The sequence below is a fragment of the Pygoscelis adeliae genome, unplaced genomic scaffold (genome assembly GCF_000699105.1).
Source record: "Pygoscelis adeliae isolate BGI_AS28 unplaced genomic scaffold, ASM69910v1 Scaffold238, whole genome shotgun sequence".
Taxonomy (NCBI): Eukaryota; Metazoa; Chordata; class Aves; order Sphenisciformes; family Spheniscidae; genus Pygoscelis; species Pygoscelis adeliae.
Genome location: NW_008825285.1, coordinates 493891 through 514584, shown reverse-complemented (window position 1 = coordinate 514584; position 20694 = coordinate 493891). Strand labels below are relative to the sequence as shown.

At 35.7% G+C, this 20694-nt stretch overlaps 1 protein-coding gene across 1 annotated transcript in view; it reads right to left on the bottom strand.

Annotated features, from left to right (window-relative positions):
* Positions 1-20694, bottom strand: part of VIPR2 (vasoactive intestinal peptide receptor 2) — a 75273-nt gene that overhangs the window by 17616 nt on the left and 36963 nt on the right. The window contains 2 exon segments of the mRNA XM_009329890.1: positions 3502-3599; positions 19869-19966. Coding sequence (XP_009328165.1) covers positions 3502-3599; positions 19869-19966 — 196 coding nt within the window.

The following is a 20694-nucleotide window of genomic DNA, read 5'->3' as shown; positions in this document are numbered from 1 at the left end:
TTAAAGTGACGGTAGCGAAATAAATAACAGATCCATCTCACTAGCCCCCAGTTTGGCAATCGACATAATACCAGGCTGAACTTAAACAGTTGTCAAAAATCCAGTGATTGCTGTGGCTATGCATGTCCTTTGCTGAGACAGGCTCTGAGCAAAACTGAAATACCGCTGTTACGTTGGACTGCATTGTATGTTCCTATGGAATTCAGAGATACATGCAAGCAGCAAATAGGAGGAAAATATTTTTCTTGAGTAACTTGAGTAACTAATTTAGATGATCATCCCATTCAGTAGCTGAAATAATAAATGTTGGATATATGCAAGGCTGTCAAACCAACATTTTGGAGGTAGTGGGCAAGAAAGTATTTTTATTTGGGATATGTATGATGATTCAGAATAACAAAGAAATGCTGTTCTTTAACAATGAAACAAAAGCTGTCATGCTTATTCCTTTGATATGACTACCTCATGATACAAAACTACCACGTGAGGAACGTTTACAGACAGTTGATGCACATGAGAGCACATCTTATAGAAATGATGGAGATTCATAATTTTCTCCTTGGTAAGAAACACATATCAGAGAAATTGACATTTTTTTGGAAGGTTTTGTTATACTGGAGTAACCCCGAAGGAAGTATAGTAAAATCTATAGTAAGATCTAGAATGTCAGTGTTATGTAGAAATATGCTGTTCTACAATTTATCTTCGCTCTGAGTTGGAACAAACCAACCTTTGTTAAAATACCTGACAAATACTATATATTTTCAATCATTTTGATTTCCACTTTTCTAAGACTTTATATCTTAAAACTTAGACATTCAAAATGAAGAAATAGAAACTTGCATTCTAAGAAGGGTAAAGCAACTTCTTTTGACTAAATCAAAATTATTAGCTTTGCTGTTTATAAATTAAGTTTGCAGAAGCAAGAATGAGCCTGACAAATTGGCAACCTCCAACAGGAAAATATTGTGCCGGCAAGTTACCAATAAGCTTTAATTATAATAAGTACATAGAGCATTATGTGGGGAGTCGTACCATAGTAACTTGAAAAATGCTGTCAGCTTAGTTGGGCAAGGTATTTACAGATATTCACGTTTTATGTCCTTGTTTTGAGATTAAAGGATTAGCCAGATATAAAAATCCTTTCCTTTTACAATGCTTCTAAATGTGTACTTCACAAATATTAATAATGGGAACACACATACAATGTTTCTGTAAAGATTAAAATCAAGTCCAGTTTTTTGGAAGAAATGCAAAACAGGATATTGCAACTGCATGGAAACTTTCAGAAACAACTCTCCTTTCCCCACCCAACAGTTCTGCCTTTCATGTGCTTATAGCTGATATTGTGAACAACTGCAAAGCCCTGAGGCTGCATCTGTTCTGCCAGACAGTACATAACAATATATAATGGACTGCAGAAGTCAAGTCTTATACTTAAAACAGAATTTCCACTTCCTTGTCATGAACACATTACCTACAATTAAATTAAACTCCATGTTATTCCATGTTTTCTTTCATTAAAAATACTGCACATATTCAGGATTAAATGCAGTATAATTTGAAGCATACATATACAAATCCAGCAATGCACAATTTTAATAATCTCCTGTGTTACTAATATCCAGAGTTCAAATCCTAATCCTGCTGGATGAAGTCAGGATTTTGACAACCCTACTGCGTTAGTAACTTCTGATTACATCTAAGCTACTTAACTACCAAATCTCCTTTAGATAGTTTCACTTACAAGAGCTGTTCTTTGCTCTCCTTTTTAAACACAGCAAGGTGAAAGTTTGCTGGTTACATTCAAAGGTGAATGTGTTTCAGGGGTGAGTGACTGATCTTTATAAACAGTATATTAGCATTCTTTATAAAGAACCCTGGGACCTTTCAGGGCAAAGTATGTTTCTTGGATAGGAGGTACCAGCTGAGTAGTAAAAAGTTAAAACTTATAGAAACATTCTTATTTTCCAAACTCTGTCCTTAAAAATGACCGTAATATACGGGATGCCCTACAACAGGTCTGAGAGACAAACAGACATACACACGTAGCCATTTGCACTCACTTCTATTATTGATAATTTACAATTGCTTCAGCTGCAGCCTTCCATAATAACTGGCTGCTTGCTACATGCTTGGGAAACTATATACTGAACAAGGTATTTTTATAACTTATTTGGGTTCCTAATTCAACTCACTGTGTTAGGAGGCCCCTAGATAGATAACAGAGGCCCTGTAGATAACAGAGAAACAGGCTTCTTTAGGGGGAGACTGAGAAGACCCTATGTCCCCCCCCTGAAAAAAAGCCTGGGTCTTTCCACTGACTCAACAGAGAGACTGGGGAGTTCTCAACTTGGATGTTTAAACTGAAGTTGAAGGTTTTGAGTACACCTCTGAAATTCTTGATCTGTTTGTTATAACTGACTTCTGGTGATGGACAACTTTCAGATGTCTGTAACACACTGTCTTAAACGTGTTATTAGGTTTTAGCAGTTTTGAAAATGCACGATCTGCCTCTAGCATTTGCTGGTAGAAAGAAGATAACCATGAGTTACTCAATTCATTTTTTTTCAAAGATATTCCAAAATATAATTATGGGCTATGTATCTGCTCTGAATAGTCTCTGACTATTTAAATATTGAGAAAATTTGATGGCAGCCTGACAGGCTTACAGAACTCGCCATAGGAATAGTTCATCAGAGGAATGAGGCTCTGACAAACAACATGCTGTCCTCTACATATTACATGTACTTCTTTTCTACCAAATCTGAGAGATGCATTTTCTTGTTTTTCTTGGTGCAGAGTGGAACGGAAAAGTTGTGTGAAGTTTATAATGGAGAATATAAAGGCTATTCTATTGACAGGTAGAACTGATACATAAAGGCATGAAAGTGGAAAGACTGAGAAAAGCTATGATACTGATAATACCATTTTGCTATTTCTTTTACCAGTTGGAGATTGCTTTCAGTCTCAGAAAACTCCCAGAAATTAGGCAAAACCAACAGACAGTAGTGCTTTTCCTAGCACTGCGTCACAAAAACATTGCACACCCAGCACTATCCTTCAGCACAATTATCCATACCTTTACAACCCCACTTGGACAAATTAATGATTACCTTTGATTATAGTACCCCTGGAGACCACCCAGAAGCTTCTGCAAAACATGGCTGCCCACTTGTCCAGTGTTGAGACCAGCATCCTACTAATTTTCAAGAGCAATTCAAGGTGTCAATTTTAATAATCAAATAGAAAATGCTTTATATAATCCATTCCTAAATGACTATTCTTTCTTACATGGGCTGTAATGTCTGTAAATTTGTGAAGTGCTTTGAAATTTTTCAGTATGACTGGTGCTAGCAAAAATCAAGTTAGCATTACATTATTGTCAGCTGTTTAATTGAGAAAAGTGTAAACCCGATGCATTTTCTAAATATCTGAGCAATGAGACAACAGTTAAAACCATCTTATCATTGTTCATATTTGCTCATGAAAAATACATACCTGAAAAGGCAAAGAATTATACTTCCTGTTGTAAGAGCAATCAGAGATACGCTGTGTCCAAGGGTATAAATTGTCTTCACCCTTACATAGAAGTTGACCTGCACAGAAAAATGTATATGCAGAAACCACTTACTGATATGTAAAATTGACTGTGAAATGATATAATTTTCCATTAAATAGCTCTGAAGGCTAAATAAATAGCATTACTTTCACTCTTTGCTCTACAGTACGTGATGAAAATGTTGTATCTTTATTCCAACATATTTTTGCAATGCAACATCTCAAGCCAATTGACCTCACTAGAAAATTCAGCCTCAGGAACTCAAAACTTTAGGCACAGAAGCTGGTACAACTTCAGCTGATTATTCCATGTCAATGAGGTCAAAGAAAATATCAGATTCATCAACTTCCATAAACACAATCAAACTGGGAAGAATGAGCCACAGTTTGAAAGAATGGATTATCTCTGAAAGAGAGACTCTCTCTCAGTCCTTCTGCTCCAGTGTATTTTGTAATGCATTTATACATGAGTTTAAAGACATGTTTAAGTCTCATTAATTTCCTAATCTAAATGTTCAAATACTTTATTAAATTGTGACCCAAACAACCCTTCCTCTCTTTAGTAAAGTTATTTGCTAAAACTTGGAAAGGAAGTTTTTCAACAGAGGAAAAGAAGACTGAAGTGCACAGTGATTAACTGCAGTTATTTGTAAATTTACCAGCTACGTATTACATTAAATCCTATTCTGAATGACAACATCAAGAGAAATAATGCTAAATACTCTCAGAATTAAGCTGCTTCTTCATTTATGCCTACAACAAAGTCATTAGACTGACATTTTCCACTGAAGCTAGATAAAATATTAAAATAGTAAGGTTTTTTACTATGTTATGAAATTAAAGTTTTTAATAGTAGTGTAGAATGTTCTATGTATAAAAGACAGAATTCCAATATTTAGTGCACATGGTTATATCACCTACCTTCTCAAACGATGTTTGTAAAAAGTAGCAAGGAAGCAATACTTTTAAATAAACTAAGATAGCAAAAGGAAAAGCAAATCACTTAATGTATTTATTTTTATAGCATTTAAAAGGCCAAGTAAAGAGGTAACTTTAGCAATCCCAAGTCATGATGAATTCAGCTGGACATTCACTTAGCAAATATTATACAGATATGGAAAAGACTAAATGAAATGTTAAATGAAATGAAGAATCTTGAAACTGCACTATCGTAGATACGGTTAAAGGGGGAAAATAAGAGAAACGTAACTGCCATAGACCTTAAGTGTATTCATAGCAACTGTCACGCCTGCTAGGAGCTAAAAGTGGTACATGAGGTGTCACAGGAAACAGAAACCTCTTTTTTTAATTAGAGAAGTAAGCTGTGGCCTTTTTGACAACAGTCCTGACATTTTAATGTTTTGCTTGCTTTACATAATATTAATTTACTGCAGAGATAAAGAAGGAAAATACGGACTTAATGAAGTTTCCAGTGCCATTAGAATGACCACAAGAAAGTTCCTCAGTTAAAATCCTGAATAAATATTGGTGTCCCTGGGTGGTTAAAATGGTAAAACCTAAAGTATTACTTTATTGATCTCTATAGAGTCTGCTCTGTATTTGCAGAGCCCCACTGCATTCCTAGGGACTCTCTATGGGCATAAATCGTAGGCTCTGTTTCACCTAGCGTTAGGTGTCTACACTGCAAATATAAACATCTAAGGCAATGTAGGGTCTCTTCATTGGGCCTTCTAGGGAAGCACTTCTTGTATCTATGTAAGCAGTCAACATGGACTTCATTGGATATATTTCTACAGACAATGAAGAGGCCCCACAGTGACTAATTCAAGTGTAGCTACCCAGAGTGTACAAATGCTTGCACTTAGATGGATGCCCCCAAAAGATGCTGGTTTTCCACATGAATCCTGTGTTTGCTAAATAGGATTCTTAGTAGTCCAATGTTTCTTGAACAATGTTTCTAAAATTGTTTTCAAATATAATTCTAATTTTTTTTTTCAAAATTAACATAATTTCACATAAAATCACTTCTGAAGAACTTCCCTTCAATTCCCTGCTAGAATGGCAGAATTATACTCCCCAGTTTGGCTCGTTTTTGGACAGCTCTAAGAACTATGCCTACAGACAAGCACTGCAGAGCACCCCTGTGCTTCTTTAATTTGGCTTCTGTCATAGCAAAAGGAACATCAGCCAGTCTCCAGGCAATTTTCTGGGAATAGAGTGATAAACAGTTTCTCAGCAGCAATTACAACAGCCCATGGCACCAAGAACACTGCAAATACTTTAGGCTCCCTCCTTCATTCATTCAACCTGACCTGCTCTGCAAAATCATGGAAAAAGGATGCTCTTATAAATGACTTAACAATTTGGTAGCCTCATGTCCCCATCATCAGTATTCTGGAAGAAAATGAATTTTTTCTCCTGACCTTGTGCACATTGGGATTTGCAAATATAGTGTAAAGCTTAGAAATGATGCACAACAGTTCCACAATATGTTCTATTTGTTATCAACTTGTTGGCATTTGCAGACCCCACTAAAACACATTTCTACTGAGCATACAAATAGAAGCCTGAATGGTCTCTAAATCACAAGTTGTTAACATCCACCATGTAAATTTGAGGGAGATAAATGTCATTTGCAAAAGAAGTTGCAATGACAATGAATCTGCATTGTTTAAATACTGAGTGGAAGTTTTCCTGTTCACTTTCATGGAAAAAAATAATTAGCAGAGATACCATTTTAATAGTAACAGTGATGTTCAACATCACATTACTGTAGAGCAGAGACAGGGGTCTCCCCGGGTATGCTAAAGCCTTGCACACAACACCTGGTAAGAGTGCACACAGGGACAACTTCACACCACTCATCTTCTTATCCTGGGAACCACCAAGTGGTTTAACAAATCCTAACATGTTAAAGTAACCACTGGCCTCCTGTAATTTGTATTGTTAAAAGCCTTCAAAAGGAAAGCCACTTAAACCAGGACTTCTGTTGTAAATTGTGTCCTGGCCCTTCACTGTGCCCAGTAGAAATGACTTCTTCCCTCCTGTTCAGGTTTCTCATTGTGCTAGAAAATCTTAAAGCAGCTGTAAAGTCCCTTACTGGTATGAGTTGGTTGTAAGATCTGCTCCAAAGACAGTCTTAGGTTTGCCTAAGGAACAGAAATAACACTGAGACAAGAAGTGTGAGTTTGACACATGCCAACTCATGCATTTGCTGTTAAACAGATGACTAAACTGACCCAACTGTATACTTTTCTGTAAGTACCATGGTCTCTATACTCCAGACTTAAGGTTAGTTCCCTCTGGCTAGACATTAAACTTCCTCCTGTCACCTCCTTGCTTCATTCAAAAACTCTCTTGTGCTGACTTTCTCACTGCTAACATTTGGGTTAGGCCTTTGTACTGGTTTTGGCTGGGATAGAGTTGATTTTCTTCGTAGCAGCTCATGGGATTTTTGATGAAAACAGTGTTGATAATACAGGGATGTTTTAGCTATGGCTGAGCAGTGTTTACACAGAGTCAAGGCCTTTCCTGCTTCTCACCCCACCCCACCAGCGAGTAGGCTGGGGGTGCACAAGAAGTTGGGAGGGGACACAGCTGGGGCAGCTGATCCCAGCTGACCACAGGGATGTCCCATACCATATGACACTGTACTCAGCAATAACAGCTGGGGGAAGGAGGAGGAAGGGGGACGTTTGGAGTGATGGCATTTGTCTTCCCAGGTCACCGTTACACGTGATGGAGCCCTGCTTTCCTGGAGATGGCTGAACACCTGCCTGCCAATGGGAAGCAGTGAATGAATTCCTTGTTTTGCTTTGCTTGCACACACGGCTTTTGCTTTACCTGTTAAACTGTCTTTATCTCAACGCACAAGTTTTCTCACTTTTACCCTTCTACATCCCACTGTGCGGGAGTGAGTGAGTGGGTGTGTGAGGCTGAGCTGCTGGCCGGGGTTAATCCACAACAGCCTTGAACCCCTTTTTCTGCAGGTCTTGTAAAGAACCCTGCACACATATGATACACAGGAATTATTAGGAAGCTGACAGTACTAGAAACATTGTTATTTTGATGCAGGGATTCTTAAAAATATTTGAATTAATAAAATACATTTAGCTTACAACAAAGATATTAGCGATTTTGATTATATAATTCTGTTGCTAGTGACTACTTATCCCATATTTACATGAAAGATCAAAGAGTCCAGCAACTATAAGAAGTAATTTCAACTTGCACGTTTCCTTTCAACAATAGAAAGTAGCTATTCTTGAAAGTTTGAAGTTTTTGACAACTCATTACTCAAGTCCTTGGCTTCTACGTGACACTGAATATAACATTAGTTTCTCAAAAATGAGTCATAACATCCTTTACTATTAATTCATCCAAAGGGTTTCTGGATCTACTGCAGGGAGTGGATTTCGAAGACTGTACTATGGGAATATGTCTTTATTGTTCTGAGTAACTAATCCAGGCTGTACAACATACACAAATGCAAACATACTACGTGTCTTACTATCACATATAATGAGTCAGTTAAGCTGTATCAGCACCTTTACATTCAATGTCTTAAATGTCTTAAATCCCAGTAAGTCAAAAGTGTGCATTCGGCTCACCAGTATAGAATACCTCAACTCATTGATATTCATTCTCTCCTTTCAAATACATAAAGGAAAACCAAATAGAGAATAAAATCATTCTAGCTATAAAATATCTAAGCAATAAAACCTCACTATCAAATTGCCTTTTTTTGCTGGCCAGACTAAATAAAGTGAAGCTACAAACTCACTACACTGAAATGAACATGCCAGATTTAGCACCAGCTGATTTCAGATCAGTACATGAGCTAAGAACAGCTTTGCTGGCTATCATGAATGATAATTTATTACCAAGAGAGGATAGAGATGTGTTCTCATCTGCCAAGATCCCACTTGCAACATTTTACATTACCAGAAAGTTTGCCCAACTTTTCTGACTTTCATAGCAACAGACATACTAGCTCCCCTCCTTACACAGCCAGAGATACTGACTACAGAACCAAGACCTGAAAAAATGCAGCCAAGAGAGACATTCCGTTCACCCTTAAGTAGACATCACCGTTTGGTCAAAACAAGTTCCACTGACATAATGAACAAACAGTACCTGCTAGCGTAAATGTAGTCATCTAGTACTACTTGAAATGCCCTAGGGTATCCAAGACACCTGCATGGCAGATGTGACAAAGGACCTCTTTGCTGGAATGGCAGTGGCAACTCAAATGGCACTAGATACCTATGTTTGGGCAACCACATCAAGCCCTGTTTCCACACACTAGTAGTTAGACACCCACATCTCAAGTAAATATCTAACTTCAGGAATTTTGATTTGTAAGTTAAATTTCAGCCTTCCAGGTTTTAAAATATGTAGTAAGTATGTGAATGTAAATGACTGGAAAGAATTTGATGTGGTTGACTGTGTTGGCACAGACATGACTGAGAGACCCAAGGAATTTGTTCCAGCACCTGCTCTGATGTTCTGAACACAGCCGAGTCAGTGCCCACCAGGTAAGAAAACTTGACGTGTAAGGTGAAAGGTTTCACATTCAGCTACTACTCTGCATGGGTAAGAACAAATCTCTTGCCTTCTGATCACTTCTTCTGATGCAATTATTTACAATTCACCAAGTTCACTGCTTATAAAACAGTCACCACTTGTGTTATCCTATAATTCTCTCATCTATGTATTGTATTTTTATGATGTTAATAATCCTTTAAAAGGCCCAAGCATACCAGAACTAGACAGAGATTGTATATTCTCCTTAATTCTTGTCTTGCCTTGGAAGTTTTTGTTTAGGAAATAAGTAAATTGTTTGGTGCCAAGTATATCTATGTTTAGTCTGCATTGCCTTTGCTCACTTTTTCCATATTTTTGCCCATCTTCATTTCAGAATGAATTGCACTGCTCCTACATTCTTTTCCTCCCTTCATTCCTGTCCTAGACCCATTATACTTGCATATATTAAGAACACAGAATCAACTGACTTACAGACTCTTAACAAGCCACAGTCACTATAGTCTTTAGATTTTTATAGGAATGATTCTGGACAAGAAGTCATTATGGGAAATTGCAGTCAGACCAATGTTCCCATGGGAAAGCCTTGATTCTGCTTATATGTTCTGCATTGCTTCATGTCAAGAACAATTTGGACTCAATATATCTTTTACTTCCCCTTTTCTTGGAATCCATCACACTGAGTAACAACACTGAAATTTATCTGGTTTATGTAATTCAACTGAGTATTTTTTTCTTTTTTTTGTGGAATAATTTTTTTTGAGATCTCTATAAAGTTGATTTTAGGATAAGCAATTTTGCCTTCCTGTGAATGTTTTCCATGCCCAGGAATGCAGAGTCCCCGTTTACTTCCTCAAAACAAGTTAGAATAAAGTGCAGGACAGTACAGTAAAGAAACAGATGCACTAATAGCCACTGAATTTTGCAGGGATGAGGCCATCTGAGCTAGGTATTAAGATTCTCTTTATAACCAATGAATAGAAACAGCAGAATGTTATTCATGTCATCCTAAGACAGGCATCTGAAATAATTTAGAAGGATAGTGAAGCAAAAACACCTACTTTTTCTTTATTAAATACGAATGGAACCTAGAGACACTAGTGCAGACGCAGATGACAGATGTCTAAAGTTAGACAACATGACTCTGTCCCAGGCGTTTCTCCACTGATTTGGTCAGCTTTCCATCAGGCAGTAAAAGCATTACAAAACTTTGATTTTATTTCCATTAAGATTTTTTCCTTTATTATTTTTTTCCATCTTGTTTTGAAGGCCAACATTTGAAGTCTGGCATTTGTTTTTGCTTTTATTTGGAATTTTTCCAACTGAGGTCCAACTCCCATGGGATTTCTGATACCACAAGTCTGTTTTCTCAGTAATAATATCATGAAAAAAAACCAAAACATATTCTTTTAAAACCTTTCAAATAACTACTGGTAACTAGGTGAAATGAATAAGGTAAGACTCATTTAGCTTAATATATGTAACAGTGGGATATAATCTTTCTAAAAGGTAAGCAACTCAACCGAATTAGTCATTGTCTCCCAAGACGGGGGGAGTCAATGGAGAAGAACAGACTCTTCTACACTATGATTCATGTGCTTCGTTGTGGTTTTAGCAATTCAAAGAAATTAGGGTGATATGATTTCCATCCAGGCTCCAAAGACTAGATCTCCTTTGACTGTAGAGAAGGCATAGGCTGTCTGGATTAAATGCAGATGAGTATATTGTACAATCTAGTCAGATGAAATTCAACTGACTTGTAATTCTAGTCATGCAAAAGTACATCTTTTTTGCTTATTGTGAAAAAATCTCAGTTTTGTGATGCGTCCTTACATTAGCAGCCATCATACTATTACTAATAACTGCACACAGTCCTAGTGATGCCAGCGCGTAACATAATGAACATGTATCTCAAAGTTGCTAAAGACTAATGAAAAAGAAACCAGCAGTGCTTGGTACAGAGAAATTACAGGGAAGTGAGGGAGGAGGCATTTCTGAAGGGTAATTTACTAAATGGTCAGGTGTCAGAAGCTACTGATTAAGCTATGCTTTAAATACTGTTTTCCCATGAAAATATCTAAAAATTGTAGATTTTAAACTTGTGTTGCACCATTCTCACAATAGATAGGGGCTTTAATATGTATCTACAGCTATGTATGCATGTAGATGATGTATAGTTTATGTCAGTTAGAAATTAAGGTAATTCAAGTAAAACTAATTTAAATAAAATTGAATACAATGTTCATCAATTCAGCTTACTTCAAAACCACATAGTTAAACTAATTAAAGTTTTTGTGTAGCCAGAGTTTGAGCCTTAGTCTTTCTAATTAATTTCTTCTGTTGTAATTTATGTTCATTCAAAGCAAGACACTGGTCAAAAGGAGTTGTCATTCTCGCCAGATCTAAAATGAGCACAGAGCACGTAGTGAGCACAGCTCCAATTCTAGCTGCTGTAAACTGCAGATGTTATTTTTGTTCAAAATATCCTGTGCTCTTCTCTTAAAGGATATCTTGCAGAAGACAGTACTGCAGAATGATTTTATAGTATGTTAAAGAAAACCAAGATGCTAATTTCAAATTAATTGTTTTTTAATAATAAAACATTGAGTTAAAAGCTCTTCTCTAACACATTTTTTATCTTACAATCAATGTCCTAGAGCTATGTCTCCTCTTAATACCTCACCATATAATTTGCCTTTTTGACTTGTACCCCCTATTTCCTGAGATGTGAATCTAAACTCAAATAGGTAAAGGGAGAGAGAACAATATCATTGAAAGGTATTTTTTTGCCTGATGGACTCCTTCCCTTATGAATAAAATACTATATCTGCTGTTTTTACCAATAAAGTACACCGCACGAAGTTCTTGACTGACCTGTCTGTAATAATGTCCTGGAGAGTTTAAATCTAATTCATAACCCCTCGGTGCTCATGGTTAAGTGGACAAATTGTTCCTTTCGGGTCTGCTTTTGAGTGGCCTGGCTATCCTATGATCTGCCATCATGCTGCCAAGTTAACCGACTTTGGAGGCTGCCAGTTTGCAAAGGCACTGAATAAATAGACAAGAAGAATAACATACAAAGAAAAAAGTGAAGGATATTATTTTTAAAAATTGTTCATAAATGTTCAAAGAGAGGGAAAGCAGCTTAAATGGATTTGCAGGCAGTCTCAGAATTCGATATAAATTTATCTAACAGCATTTCTGAGATTATTTTCATGTGTAAGGAGTAAATTTCCCAAGTCAGTAGTAAAAGCATCTGCTAAAGGGAATGGTGAATGGTCCAGAAATCCCCTGAAGGCAATAAAGGATTCCCACTAGAGACATCCTTTACTCCAGTTCTCTCATGTTTTAGCTATTATCGACTTGCAACTGAGATGATCTCAGTCCTTAGAAAGCATCTAATGGCCAATTCTATAGCACTGGCAAGAAATACAGGAGCCATTATATTTACTTTCTCCCAAGAGTCATGCCCTCTATATGCAAGCTGTGTGTCACCTCTTGAAGTAGATGGAACTATACCAGCTATATTCACTACGTTCATAGAATTCAAAGTTGAAAGGTCCTTCACCTTGTCAATTTTTGAAGGCATCACAAAATTCAAGTTGGGAGCTGGACTACTGTCTAATAACTCCAAATGTGGATGTAGATGCATAAATCGCATTCAGCTGCATAAACTTACCAAAATTGTTGCTGCCTATAAACAAACTTGCATGGCAGGTGTTGATGTTACAGAATTGAAAATACTTCTTCAAATATTTTTCAGCCATTAGACTGTGTAACAAGAAAGTGTTTTGTACTTTGGCATAAAGAAAGTAGCTGTGGTTCAAACAGCATTGGGTCGACTGAAACATGCCCAACAAAAAAGTTGGACTTGTTTCATTTTTTATCATTCCGTACCATCTTGAAAAATCTGTCTAGATTTGATTTCAGAAAAACTCCATTGGTTGACTCTTTTGAAATTGGACCCATCTTAATTGTATCTGATTTCAGAATTCTTAAATGAAGGAAAAAAAGGTGAAACCCCGCAGGAACTTTCTAACAAAGCATCAGTTGTCCAGCCACACTGATGTAACTGCGCCTCTAATTTAGCCTCTAGCTATGTATTCTGAGCTTGACAGTAACTGTCAGGCGGCCTGGATGTAAAATGACTCCCATCGCTTCTAACCACTAGGGAGAATAGAAGAGGTTGTCTTCCTCCAGAAAAAACACGTTGTTTAAAATAATGTTTCCGGCATTCTGTACACAACAAATAGTCTGACTAAAATCAAAACAAGAATCCTGTGCACTTTTAGTCCAGCACAATAGGTGTCAGTGTCAGCAGGACTGAATCTACCTGCTGGTCATTCATCTGCCAAACAGACAAACATGAAATAGCTACACAGAGGTATAAGTCAGGACTGAAGCTAATCAGCCAACAGTACTTTGACATTGTCTTAATACTGACCATAGTAATTTTGTACAACCAAATAAGAAATAATTACACAATTGAAATTATTTTATCATACAACACAGATTTTTAATTATTCTCTATTCTACACTTGAAACTGTGGCTAGTGAGCACATTTCCTTCTTTCAGACCATTTTACTGGTCTAGTATTATAATGGTCAGAAACCTTAAATGTTTGAAAATTTTCTACTGATCAAAAATTAACCGTGCTTCTCAAACTACTGCAAAGCTAAGCAAACACTACTACATTTTGAATCCATTACATCAAAAATTATAATTATTTAAATTCAGGTGCTATGATTTTCAAAAACAAGCAAAAATTTTAGATTATTAGCATGAAGCATTTTATCAGAGCCAGCATCAAAGAAGATGCAAACATACTGCTACTTAAATTTCCTGTATGAGCATAAATAGAAATGTCTTAATTTGCCTGTAAGACCTCTGTAACTCCTAGTGACTCAACAAAAAAATTGGCAAATGGTGTTCTGAAATTATATGTTTATTAAATATACGCACAACCCCCATAAACACAAGGAATTAAATTCTGCATTGTGTTGCGGTAGTTGAAAACCAGGAAATTTGTTTAGGTTAATACTGACTTAGTTATAGCTATTAAATATTTGTCACTACTCTGTATTTTACATAGTACCATTTAGAAAAAAACTCTTTATATTGTATTGCTGCAAAAGAAACAGGCAAAGCAATACCACATCTGACAGCACATAAAAATCAGTATCTTTTATGTAAGATAGGCATATCTTATTTCTTATTTACTATTCTGCGTGAACCATAATTAGCCAGTTCTCAATTAAACTTTAGCTTTAACCTCTGGACTTAATAAAAAATTTGCAAGATTGGCAGGAGTGAAATGAGTGCAAAGAAGGTATGGATTGACCAAAACAGAATTTAAAACTAAATTATATTTTTAAAAGATTTTAACACAGAATAAATATCCAATCCCGTTTAGATTTTGTAACTGTATTCAAAGCATAAACTGATTTGAGTCATGCATATGCAATTGAAATGCCATTATGAAATTGAAATGACATGAAATTTTCTGCATGTCTAACAAAAATAGTACTTTTGCAACAGTAGTAAGAACAGCTGGACTCTGCAAAATATTCACATGATTATCTGAGCAATACTGATTCCAAAACTGAAATCCAACAATTTCCTTTTAAAGTTTTGAGGAAAATATTCAAATTACAGTCACTAAGCTAAACTCAATAGGTAGTTAGGCACAGCAAAAATCAGTGGCTTATGATTTTCCAAACAATTTTATGGAAATGTTTACAGAATCTGTAACTGCTTTCTAGACTATAAAGACCTAATCCTAAGATGTTTCCTCTTTTGTTGTGGCTACCTAGTGTTAACAGCTTTTAAAAAAGTACAAAACCCCACACATATAAAAATAAATTGGATTAGTACAAGTTTGAGTAATTAGTGTTATCTTCAATACTTTTTTGTAAAATCTATTCTTACGTACCCTTGTGTTTTGCTTTCTTAGAACAGACACCTTTTTCTGCTAATGTTTCCTTTAAAGTTAGTTTCATGTTATTTTTACTAAGTTCAGGAGACGGAAGTCTTCTGTTTATTTACGGAATAGACATAGAACAGAAGCTTCCTAGGCAAAGTTGACAGTTACCCAGTGGATCTTTCAACCTCAGCCTTGGTTTGGAAGGACCTCTAGGGGTGAGAGGGTAATTCAGTGCTGAAGGACAAAACGCTCTGAAGGTTTAGGTCTTGATTCTTTGTCCAAAAGAGTTTTACTATTGACCAGATGTCATCCTTAATGTAAAAGAAAAATGCACACCTCTTTATTCATTTAACCAAAAATATAATTTATCACTTCTAAAGTATTTATGATCATTATCATCCCAGGTGACTCTTCATTTTGTTTATTCTGTGGACTACATATACTGTATGTAAGAGTCTAGTATTCACAGATATGATTACTTAAAAGTATATTAAAATTTGTGGTCTTACATTTTCATGATACATGTGTCAGAGTACATTCCATAATATCCAAATATTCATACTAGAAGAACATATCAGACAGCCTTAAACTGTACAAACACTGTAAAATCAGAACTGGGCCTAGCAAATGAGTTCAGTGCTTTAGAAACACTGAAATGAGCAAATGCCAATAGAAGTGCAATAAAAAACCCTAGTTCTTTCCTTTTGCAAAATGAACTTCAACAGCATAGTGGCCATTTCTAAAATCTTATAAGACTTACTTATAAGAGAATAAATATAAACTGAGATAAAAAGATGGATTACAAGTTGGGGAAAATTTACTTTTTTCTTATCAGGCACTTCTACACTTTATTAAATAGTACAGAGCAAAATAGAATTTACTAAAAATATATGTAATAAAATTGGTATTCCTCACGGTATTTAATAATCTTTATGCAAGTAATTAATGATATCCCTTTTCCGACACATTTCTCCTTCAATTCACCTCAAGCCTAAACATCACCCAAAAAAGATGAGACCAGTATTGCCTTAAGTATCTCTTAATAATAGTAGCATCATTAAGTAATGAAAAATGTAGTATGCAATGTAAATAAATATAGCATGACTTACAGGCATGCAGAAAAAGCACTGGTAGATGGCTGCCCTGCATTACATTTTGTTGAGAGGGAAGGATTCAATTTAGACTCAGTACAAACAATCCATTAGTCCAGTGCAATGATCCACTTCACAGACAGTAGTAATGCATCTGTTTGCTAAAGGTAGCTACAGACATTCAAGACAGTGTTTGTTTGTGTTTGTCCTGACCTCAATGCCTTGACTCCACTTGTCTTGGGTAGTGTTATCTGTATTGGGCAGTGGATAGCGGGTAGCACACCCAGGATGTTATCTCTGACAGCAGTCTAAGAGTGAATGCTTCAGGAAACTGGCCAAATAGGGGAATACTTCTTCCACAGATGACGGTTCTACTTATGCACAAGCTGCAACAGTATCACCACATTTAACAGCCCTGATGATCTTTCTCTCCATGAATTTGCCTTTGCATTCAAATCTCATAGCCTGTAACTTGTACGTATTGTTTTTTGTGTGACTTAATAAACCTCAGGCCAATTCACGCTAAGATTAGACAACACTGACCCAGTCATTACTTTAAGTAAAGTGGACACATTTCAGTCCTTTACATTCACCAGGCATCTTGCCGTATATTAATAATATTGACAGAGAGTTTAATACCCTCCGAGGACAGCTAGGACACATCTCCAGCTTGTTCAGTCTAGATAGAAGATACCAAAATATGTCCATGTGAAAGGAAAGATTGTGGTGAGGCTTGGACTGGGTTAGCACACCTTGACCTGAGTTTCTAGCATGGTCAAATCAAGCTATTCATTTTCCCATTGTGCTGCCATGACCTCAACAGAAATATAAAAGGAAAAAAAAGACACTTCTTTGATGTATCTAAAACTTGATCTTGAAGGTTAGCAGTAACTAGTTTACTTATAGGAAAGAGACTGGAAGTATATAATAAAGGTTTAGATCTACAATTTGATGTGATAACAACATACAGATAGTTTGTTCAGACACTGTCATACTTGTCAAATTGGTCCCCTATAAATACAGACAGGAGCACTAAAGAATACTAATAGAAGATCTAACATTAAATAAAACATTCTATTTAAGGGTGCTGTACCAGGAACTTATAGTTAATTTCAAAATGTTAAGCAAATAATTTCTTTTTATAGAACCTGCTAATATACCATTTGACACAGAATAAAAATTGAACGTTTTAACTCTGAGTAACATGAATGCAAATTGTGGAACCAGACAAGTTCTTTCATACCCTGAACAATATCAGTGAACTTGGCAGAGAAATAATAGATGACATGCTTACAGTATTTTTAAATAAGCTTTCTCATTTCAGCACATTTTCAGCATAAGAATTTGGTACCTATTAATAAATTGCCTGTTCAATATTTGCTCACCAATGTCTATCATTTAAACCTTCTCTAGAATATTCAAACCTGCCCAAATTAGATGCATGTCTGGAGAGATATATATGTCTTTGTGTATGCATATATATATATAGAAATAAATATATGTATAGAAATAAGTCCCTTTTGAAGTAAAGATACAAGTCCATATCCTAAAAGACAGCAAAAAAAAGGAATAAATATTTAATTGGATCTGGAAATTCATTCAGCAGTGAAGATGCAAAGACAGTTTCTACCTACTCCTTTAACATTGTCTTCAAAGAAAGCACACCGAAGAAAATTTAAGACTTACCATAAGAAAAGTATTTTGCCACCTTCCCTAAAATATGATCTCCTCAGCTACTGTAACTCTGGGGGCAACCTCACACATCACCCACAAAGCATATTGTTGCATGATATTTTTATGTCCAAAATATTTCGTATGCAATTACTTAGGATTTAATTTTTAGTTCTTTTTGTTGAAATTCTAGGTCAAATAAAAATGAACTGTACTGATTTATGCTGAGTAAAGATTTTTTGTTTTGAGGTGCTACCACTGAGCGCTAAGGAAAACATCTTCCTGTGTAACAGTTGGCTGATGCAGAACCTTAAATGCCTCCTGAAATCTCACAACTGCATGATACTTGCATTTTTTGTATCGTCTCCCATGAAGAGAGAGATTTAAACATATGCTTTCCTGTTTCCCTTTTCAGATTTTATTCTGATAGTTTTTGTCCTTTCTTTAACTACAAAATAACATTTGCACAGGAACAGCTTATCTTCTGACAAGCCACCACTACTGTATCACCTTTTTGACCTGTCAACTTTAAGGTTAGAAAAGAATTATTGTCTCATCCCACTGAAATAACCAGTTTATGATCTTCAGGCAAAGAATATGGCCTGAGCAATGACAGTGGTACTTGAGAAAAAAGGACAGGGACCTCGGGTCATGTTACTTGAAAGGTAATCAGTGCTTGCATTTCCCCTTTCCCTCCCTGCAACATGCTATGCATTTATTCTGTATACTATCTATGTTAGATAACTATGATATTCTATCTAGCTATTGTACTTTTGTTAATCATTTTTTCAGTACCTGGTTTCCACATCTCTTTTCTGATTTTTATCCTCACTGATTTATTATTTGCTCTTTTCCAGGCTTTGTAAATGTTGCTACTACTTCCTATTTCCAGTTTCTCTATGTTCATTCCTGCAAGTATAGGCAACTTGCATTTCATTCTTCTCCTTCAAATTACTAATGACTATGTCAAACAAGAACTGGTTTTCTGTAGTACTAGTTCATCTGCTAATTAAGTACTTCTCACTACTTGAAATGTTATCTTTTGCTAATTTGAATTTTTAAGTCTTGACCCATTTTCACTCCACATGACAAGGGTTGAATGACAGTGTTTTAAAATGGCTGTTTTAGCAGTAATGTGTGTGCGTCCCCAAGCTGTCAGATGATACCAATGTTTTAGAATGTGTCTTCAGAAAAGTTGGGAAAACAACATATTCTATCCATTTTCTTTATTACCTATTTTCAACTACAGCAATGGTTGGGCTTTTAAATATAGAAAGAGATGGCAAGAACTGCATGTCTTAGCTAGAATGCCAGCACATCTCTGCAAACCAGACAGAAGAGGTCTGCTAGAGCTATTCCACACATACTAAAATCCAGGAAAACCCAACCAGCCAAGTATCTTTATTCATGAGAGGACTTCATCTGTTCATGATAACAAGAATTTTACTGACACTGTGAGCTCATCCTTGTAAACAAAATCTTGCTGTTAGCCTCAGCAGAAAAACAGATAGAAAACAGGTAAAATGTGATGGAAAAAGTACTTCTCTCAACAAAAAACAAGAAATAGGATCTGCAAAGTGAACGAATTTGTTTTTCCATTTATACTGTATTTAAGATCTCTTGATAGCTTTTTGAACCACTTCTAATTGCTAACACAATTTGAAGTCCAATATAAATTTACAATAATTCCAATGACCAAATTCATTCTATTTTACTTATAACTTAAACACATACCAGCAATTAAGTGGTGCATGTATTATTAACAGATTATTACAGTATTAGGATTTGTTATAATAGAAACTCCTAGAAATAACACCATGAAAAACATATTGTGCATAAGCCCAGTAACATTGCAATATTAGAAATACAGAGGTATTACTGCAACTACCAACTGTTTATAGACTTGAATTTCAAACAGTTACTGAATTCTACATTTCTGATTTTATCTTATTATGACATTTGCAATCCAAGCATATGGCAATCAATGCTACCAAAAATTACTACATATTTCCATTAATTCTGATAGAGTAAAATGGGAATTACTTAGAAGCAGAATATGTCTGATAGCTGTATTGAACACCGGCATCTAAATTAATAGAAAAAGTATTTTTCCTACCTTATAATCATCCTCATAGTCATTATATCCACAAGTACTTAAGATGTCAGGAAAAATATCTGACCATCCATTAGTCGTACAATTTTTGCTAATATTTCCTGTAAAGCAAAATTTGAGAGTTTAAATCAGAAAGATTCAAAAGTTTCCTCATCAATGAATCTTTAGACAACCTAACTTTGTCATTCTCTATTAACATGCTGTATTTCCCAGCACTCCTGTTAGAGGAACCCAGCCATTTCCTTTCATGTGCTCTTCATTCATATTACTTTGGCTTTTACTTTTGCTCTGAATTGCCTTTGCACTAAAGAAAACCAAAAGTAATTCCAAGCTGTGATGGCAAGCTTCTGCTTTGGTATAACAGCTATTTCTGTTACATCTGCAAAAGCCTGAAATATTTTGCTGTTTTATCTGAAGTATTCTGGAAGGAGTCTTTCAGCTTTCTCTGTAAAGGGGATAATTTGTAGGTAAAGTAATTTGATAGAAAAGTAATTTAAGTGAGAGTTGTTCTAACCTCCTATTTAAGCTCTTCTGAGAAGGTAATACCAAATGATCTACCGAAGAGTTATAAAAGCTCTTAGATACTATGGTGACAAATTACTGCTACAGCAAATGTTGGTAAAGTTGGTAATGCACTTTAAAGGCCAAACTATGTGATAGGTTGCAGAACGAGGAAATAAATATCCATGCTGAATCTCACTCTTTGAACCAATCACTGAAACAATGTAGCCCAAGGAACGTACAGGAGATGTGCAAGTATGGTTGGAAAGGAATTTTAAACACCTATTAATTTCAGAAAGGATTTTTTGGTTGGAACTGAGAGAAGTGA